The sequence below is a fragment of the Papaver somniferum genome, chromosome 9 (genome assembly GCF_003573695.1).
Source record: "Papaver somniferum cultivar HN1 chromosome 9, ASM357369v1, whole genome shotgun sequence".
NCBI classification, from domain to species: Eukaryota; Viridiplantae; Streptophyta; class Magnoliopsida; order Ranunculales; family Papaveraceae; genus Papaver; species Papaver somniferum.
The window spans coordinates 46,936-54,592 of NC_039366.1; the positions used below are offsets into that span (position 1 = coordinate 46,936).

The 7,657-nt window shown below is 39.2% G+C and overlaps 1 protein-coding gene and 1 long non-coding RNA gene across 2 annotated transcripts; one reads left to right on the forward strand and one right to left on the reverse strand.

The window, feature by feature from the left end:
• Positions 1 to 4,070: 4,070 nt before the first annotated feature.
• LOC113313716 lies at positions 4,071 to 4,444 on the reverse strand. The gene is made up of 3 exons (XR_003342003.1): positions 4,384 to 4,444; positions 4,206 to 4,268; positions 4,071 to 4,113 (listed from the first exon to the last, which is right to left on the reverse strand). It is a non-coding gene; the product is annotated as an uncharacterized LOC113313716 (long non-coding RNA).
• Positions 4,445 to 5,294: 850 nt separating this feature from the next.
• On the forward strand, positions 5,295 to 7,397 carry LOC113309818 (eggshell protein 1-like). The gene is made up of 2 exons (XM_026558332.1): positions 5,295 to 5,343; positions 7,120 to 7,397. Exons 1-2 carry the CDS (start codon positions 5,295 to 5,297, stop codon positions 7,395 to 7,397), a joined length of 327 nt encoding a protein of 108 aa, XP_026414117.1.
• Positions 7,398 to 7,657: the final 260 nt, after the last annotated feature.

Consider the following 7,657-nt stretch of genomic DNA (forward strand, 5'->3'; position numbering starts at 1 on the left):
TATTTCCTTCCCCCACATAGAGAACTAAACGGACTTATGGTCTCCTTGGGTAGGGTCTTTCACCTGTTGACGAAATCTCAGTTCCATGTGCTCTTTCGAGTCATTGGCCATCGATCTCGACTTAACTGTGTTAGTATGTTTACCTCCTCAGGTCGTATTTGCGACAATATACCAGGCCTTAGATACTCCCGTGAGTAAAAAGCCCCAACACATTGTCGTCTTTGACACATTTCAACTCCCTAATGGAGGGTGTCGTACATTTATATTCTCCATGAATTGTCCTTTCAAGAAGGTCACCCCTAACCATTTTAGTTGGGCTCCTCCCATCTAGTTATTCAACAACAAGTGTTATCGTGACCTCATACCCTTCGCCTATGTGGCTTGTGGCACGAGATCACACCCTAAGTGGGGTTTCTTTGGACCGAGTGTATCCAAGCCAGGAAATCCTTATACTTTACTAGGTCATTTTTCTACACCCCATACCGGAGGACTTATTCGTTGATTGGTTCGTTCTCAGTGGCCTCCAGCAGATAGGTATTTATTTCGCCTCTTCTCCAGGATTTTCCCGATATGACGCGCTTTAGGGATTATTGACGCCTCTTACGTGGTCGTGCTAAAACGCCGTCGCACAACCGCGCAAACTAAGTTGACAATCCAAAATTGGGTACCCAGCCTCCCTATTTGGAGGTTTTAAAATAATGACTTGCTGCCCCCTATTAAGGTCTTACAAAATGATAGTGTGGACTTTGTTTTGCCTTTGGCTTGCCCGCATATGGAAAGAAGTTTGCATCATATTAATGTTTCTTTTGTTGGTACGTAGCTTTCTTTCTTCGTTACATCATTTTAGCATTGTAGATGATGTTCCTTCGCATATGGTTTTCGCATGATAAATGGAATGTGACAAATAATCTTTCTTCTTTCCTTGTCCTTTCTTTCAGGCTCGGGTGAGGACCTGACCTCCAACGTGGCTGTTTTGTTATCGCACTTGTAGATTTTCTCCCTTATTATGTTGTGGGATTCTTCAACCCTCCTCAGTGTGAATGTTGTTTGAAGCGCATCGTTGGCAGCTTGGTTTCCCCTTGCTACCTCTTCAATGTAGTTCTCGTGTCGATCCATCCTTTCCCATCGTTCGTTCTGATATAACGCTCTCTTGCTCATCTTATTTTCTTTTCGCCCATATTGATACACTTTGTCCCACTGTTGTCCATCCATTTGTTTCGCCCTTTCCTCCCTTTCAGTGTCTCTTTCTCTGCAGAATCTTTTATAACTTTCTCCATATTCTATCCTAATTTATATTCTCGCACTTTTCTCTTCAGATTCTCGTTTTTTATCATCAACTTCCCATGCTATTGAGAAAGATTGACTCGTTCTTTGATCAACATTTTTTCTGTCTCTTTCCTTTGTGCGAACCTCTTTTGAAATTCGCGCTGGGTGATTGTTTATGGGTGAAAATCGTTTCTGCCGATTTTGGTAATTCCGGTAGGTGAGTGAGAAACAGATCTAAACCCTAAACAAATGTACTGCACTGGAGTACTTAAAATTCGAGAGATCAATCTGTACAACTCCGGCCTAAACCAAGAAATGGTCATTCCGGATTTGCTTCGGTCACAAAGAGGAGGAGAAGGGAAGGTTTAGGGAGGGAAGCGAAGAGAGTGTTGAGACCAGAACAGTTCTGGAAGAGTATTACTTGACTTGTATTAGAAGGTGAAAGCTTTTGGGGAAGCTAGCAAAGTTGCCTTTCTGAGTATTGTATTTCTCCTGGCCAAAAACTTGTTGTCTTGGTGGAAATAGGTAAGACCTATTTATATAACAACTGGGGAAAGGATGATGAATAATTAATCACATGGTATAAAATCAGTAACATCAAGATGACTAGCCTGAGATCACAAACTATGACTAGCCTGAGATCACAAACATGATATGCTCCCAAAAATGGTGTCTGATATTTAAGATATAAGAAACTTAAAGACCACAAATATTCATTTCTTGACATCAAGTCTGGAATAAAATTTATCCTTCATCCTAAAATCTCTATGAGTGGGCATCCAACTTAAAACCAATCGATAATGAGTATAGTGGTCATTCCATATTATATTCAATGTTTAGTAAGAAGATATTAGAAATTTGGGACTATTATTCTTCTCTTGGACTTTTCTTCCAATGCTTCGAGCGAAACAAGGATGTTTAAATAGGGAAGTGCTTTATTCATGAACATCCAATCCTCATCCATAGTTTGGTTAAAGTTGTAGTATGTGGATCATAGTAAAAGAGAAATCCTTTATACCACAGTAAAACTTTGTTAGAATACGGGCATCCAACTCAAAACCAAAAACCAATTGGCAACGAGTGGAGAGGCCCATAGAGTTATAAACCGCAGGATCATAGATTGTCCAGAGAATGTGGGACTAATAATCTCAACACGCCCCCTCACGTGTAGCCTTTTGGGTCTAACACGTTGACAATAAATCGGGTGACACAGAACAAAGGCGCGGTCAAAGACTCGTCGCAAATAGCCTGCTCTGATACCATGTTAGAATACGGGCATCCAGCTCAAAACCAATTGGCAATGAGTGGAGAGGCCCTGGGGGATTATAAACCGTAGGATCTTAAAATGCCCAACAATGTGGGACTAATAATCTCAACAAACTTGATTACTCCTTGTAATTGCGAAGGGAACATACAGACGGCCCGTCCTATCAGGGACGTAACTCTTCATTCCAACACCACAAATCGTCGAATACGGGTTCTTCCATTGCGGCACTAGTACACCTTTTTCTTCCTCTTTAATGTCCATATGTGAACAAATCTTCTTTCTTCACCTCTAGTTGAATGAATAATAGATAAATACCCTCTTAATAATCTTGGAGAAACTATACATGTATCCGGAATCTGTGAAGAGGGTGGTAGAGGAATCATTCTGAACTTTTCGTCTGCTAAGTCGAAAGCCACTATTCTACCACACGTAGACCAGTAAAAGGCTTCGTTTGCCCAAACACGAGCAGGGTGAAGTGCACTAATGGGAACATTATCTATATACCCCTACTATAGGGCCCATCGAAATATACCCTTACCAACTTAAATTATATCCCTAAGATTAATACATTATCAAAATACCCTCTTTTGTATAGTGTATATACAAAATCACCATAACTGACCACTATTCAAAAAAAAAGAAAAAGAACCCACTACCTCTACTTCCCGCCACCACCCACCACCACCATTGTCCACCACCATCACTGTCCACCACCACTGTTCACCACCACCGTCGTCCACCACCAACCACCGCCACTGTTCACCACCGCCGCCATCCACCACCACCAATCGCCACCGCTGCCAACCACCACCAGCCGCCCAAAACCACCTCCAACTACTACCACCACCCAAATCCACCTCAACCCACCGCCACCACCGACCACTGCTGCTGGTCACCGCCACCGACCACCACCACCGCCGTGAAAGCAGCTTTTTCAAGTTGTCCCCAAAATCTAGTCCAAGAACGTAATTGAGCAAACTAAATAAAGTAAAATTGTTGTTAATCCCAAGCCAAAATGAAACCATGTATGTATGTTCTTGGATAGATAGACTGAAGGATCAATAAATGCAAATTGAACAACAAGAGAAAAAAGGAAAAGACTGACCATGTAGCAACATACTTCAAACAAAAGACTCTTCGATCAACAAACACCATTACGAGATTCACTAGTCTAATGTTCTACAAGCAAGTACTAGGTACTGTAAATTATTTAGTAGTCAAAATGAAACCATAAACCACATAACGAAGAAAATACACATCATTCCGAATTGCCAATCAAAAATCTGGCTAATAGCATCACGACTTCTTTAACATTCCGCTTGAGTGATAGATACCAAAAACGAAGTCCAAAATTGTTTCCAATTAGTTATTGAAGTGTATAATTCAAATGAAATGCATTAGTACTATCATTACAGTTATGGGACATTTAAGAAACACTGAAAAGTTAAGTAGCTATAAAAAAGCACCTGGTGACTTGCAAAAAATCCAAAAATTTACTCCGTTGAAGCCTCAAATGATAGCTCCTCGAGTAACTGGTAATCTTTGTCATGGCTTCGGGCAGTGGAAGCGACATAAGTTCCCTGGCAGGCCAAAATATACATTTAAATCTTAACGTCCACACACGAAAAATAGTATAAAATCGACAGACAGAAAATCTAAAATGCTGCACAACCTCTCCAACCAGGTAATTGAACCTCAGAAACCAAGGTATAGAACTGTAGGAATCATTGAGTACCTGGGTAAGAAATATTTAATCTTGTTAGCATGTATTTGTTGCTTTGCATAACATATACAGACATAAGACATAGAAAAATCCATCAAAAATTGATTTGCCAAAGTTACTGGCATACAAGTACTTGCTCTAGCATCTGGATGTTTGTACAAGCTATTCATAGAAGTGAATCTTTCTGATACACTTTTCTTTTTGCGATACTTGTTTTCTTCCAATTTCTGCAAAAATGAATCATCACAATTTTATATCATCTGTACAAGCTAGAGCATACGAACTCAACATCTAGGCTCGTTACATGCAACATAGTATTACAGAATACATGCAACTACCACCACCATACCACTACCAACAAGATCCACTGCTGCAAAACAAAACAACCCGCATCTACACCATCACTAAATCCAGATAACAACTACTGAAATCAAACAGCTTCACAAACAAACACCAAACAACTACAGCCACCTCCAACGACACCATCGTTACCACCCATAAAACCATCCGTCGAATCAATATTTGGAGGTTAAGAACATACACTAAACAGTATCACCAAATCTAACAAAAATTTGAACATCACTAGTTTCAGAATCAATAAAAATACCAAAAATTAAAATCAAAACCTAAAAGAAAACAATCTCGATCTCAGTCGAATCTAAATAAACAAAAAAATCAACACAAATCAAACTTCCAAAAAGCTCTGCAACCAAAATTGAAAATCATACATACTGAATCGATCTCCCTGAAATTTGAATCTGCAACTCAAAATCCATCTCTGAATCTGGCTTAGAAATTAGTTAAAACCGAAAATAAATAAATAAAGAAAGAAATCTGAATCCGTAACTCGGAATCTGAATCTGAATCTTCAACTCGAAATCGAAACCAAGAAAAACAAATCAATTTCTGAATTAAAAAAATCGGGTCTAGAAATCAAACACAAATCATGATAGATCTGCTGATAGTAGTGGCAGACGTGACGGAGGTGGTGGTGCTGGTTGTGGTGCGGCGTTAGATATTGTGGTGGAGGTGGGAGCGATGGAGATGATGGTGGCGCAGCGACGGGCATTTCTAAAGTCGCTCAAGGGTAAGTGTCCCAAGTCAGTCTCAATGAAGGGCAATTATAACATTCCCACTTATATGTTGGTTTATTCTTCCTTTATCTCTCCACCCTTGTCGGCTACCAACGGTATAAACTTGTACTTTGTTGATCATGTATGCGGACTTATGACCTCATCAGCTATAGATTCTAACCACTTTATCGGAGCGGGTACGATGTGGTCGGGCCACATACTTCAAGTATGTGGTCCCTCTTTATATTTTGACACATATTGTAAAGTGGAAAAAAAGTTTAAAAACTGTTGGATTACACAACTATGTAACTAAAAAAGAAATTAACTTCCTACTTTTTCTCAAAAAGTCAATGCTTTACGGGAATTTAGAGGGGGCATTAGGTTATACAGATGTCAAGAATACAGGCCCGACCACATCGTGACGGAGCGCCACTTTATACTCATCCGTGGAATAAATGTAACCGAATCCACAAAGAAAATTCAACTGACCAGAAGAATATCCGTTTTGATAGATGTATCTTGGCAGATAAACATATTCTCCGATTACGGTATTACAGATGTAGATAAGATCGGTAGTGACGGAATTGGGGGTGGCTTAGGGGTGCTGCAGCCACCCCCAAAATTCTAAATACAGACCAATTTTCATTTTTTCCAAGGCAAATCTTGTGGGAAAAAAATTTAGCCCATCCTAAATTTTGATTTTTAGGCTAATATATTTGATTTAGCCCACCTAGATCTTCGATCCTGCTTCCGTCGTTGAGGATCGGGCTTCCAAGTGTTGTCCTGGAATATGTTGAAACATACCAGACCATTACAGGAACCAACCATGGAGGACAAGGCACACAAGGGTTCTTCTAGCTGATCATCAAAGGGATAAAAATTATCTATTCTACGAAGTGTTTGATAGGAGTATTCTTTGTCATGGACATTTATATCATCAACGTAAATAGGAGACCTTCCTTGGTATTATTTAATAGATCATGCCAGGGTTTGCAAACTAGTTTGCAGTTGATGATGGATTGGTGTGGTAAACGAGAGAAGATGTTCAACATGATATCATGGTACAGTTTCTCCATGTTCAGAGAAATTATTAAGCAAACAGAAAGAAAGAAGTGCAGCCAAAATCCAGAAAATGATATGTAATCAGAAGAATTTGTGATCACCTGTTGTTTAGATCCCCCACTTTGCTCTTTCTTTATTTTTCTTCGCTAGAATTAGATTTGTTCCCTCAAATAGTGGAAACCTAAATAAGGAAAATAGACAGGATTCGGACACCATAGTGTATCTTTGGTTTTCTTTTATCCCTCGTGGTTAAAACGGTGACTTTCCCTTTATAATTTGCCTTCCTTCTTAATACTACCGAGCAAAAAAAAGAAAAAAAAAAAAGTACTAGTCCAAAATTTAATACTTTCCTCGAGAATAATAAAAAAAAAATCACAAAATTTAATGAAAGTTTACTGATACAAAAGCATCAAATGCAATAAGTAGCTGTAACAGCGGCAGTATCAGTATAAGAAGTGGCAGAGTTATGACCCTAACCACACCAAATTAAGAACAATTAAGCGAAACGAACAAAAATATCGTATACTTGGATTATAGTATCCCTGGTTATCTAATTGATAATCGATTGCTTATGGAGTTTAAAACATAACTACACGTACCATAACCCAAAATTATCAAAGCCGGAAACAAAAAAAAAAAAAACAATCTAACACTTATTCTTCTTTATCACAACCAAAGCATTTCAAAAAACGATGGTAACAAGAAATAAAAAACCAAGTTATCGCTAGATTATGGTGACGATGATGATGATGACGACCCACGGGATTATCGTTTCCATGGTGAGGATGGTGGTGGTGATGATGATTACCATGGTGGTGCTGATGATGACCAACTGGATTATCGCTTCCATGGTGGTGGTGATGAACCACTGGGTTATCGTTTCCATGGTGATTATGATGGTGGTGATGATGGCCCACTGGATTATTGCTTCCACTGTGGTGGTGGTGGCGGTGGTGGTGGCGGTGACCTCTATGGTGATGAAGGTGGTGGTGATGAACCATTATAGGTAACTTTGATGATTAACCTAGCTCTTCAGAAAGATTAAATTCTCCTTTGACAGACTGACTCCCCGGAAAGCACTAAGAATGGGTTTTTGAGAAAAAATTTGTTAGTTAGTTGAAAAAAAAATTTATTTTTAACTAAGAATGGGTTTTTGAGAGAGGAAGAAGAAGTGAAAATATTTTTGGGTTTTTGAGATTTGGGGATTTGAAGCCAAATCCAGAGGACGAATACATTAATGAAGAACCTTCTGCTAATAATACACAG

Coding starts and splice junctions, on each gene's coding strand:
- LOC113309818 (XM_026558332.1), top strand. CDS start 5,295: ATGGAGATGATGGTGGCGCAGCGACGGGCATTTCTAAAGTCGCTCAAG. Junction 5,344..7,119: donor ATTTCTAAAGTCGCTCAAGG/GTAAGTGTCCCA, acceptor AGTTATCGCTAG/ATTATGGTGACGATGATGAT.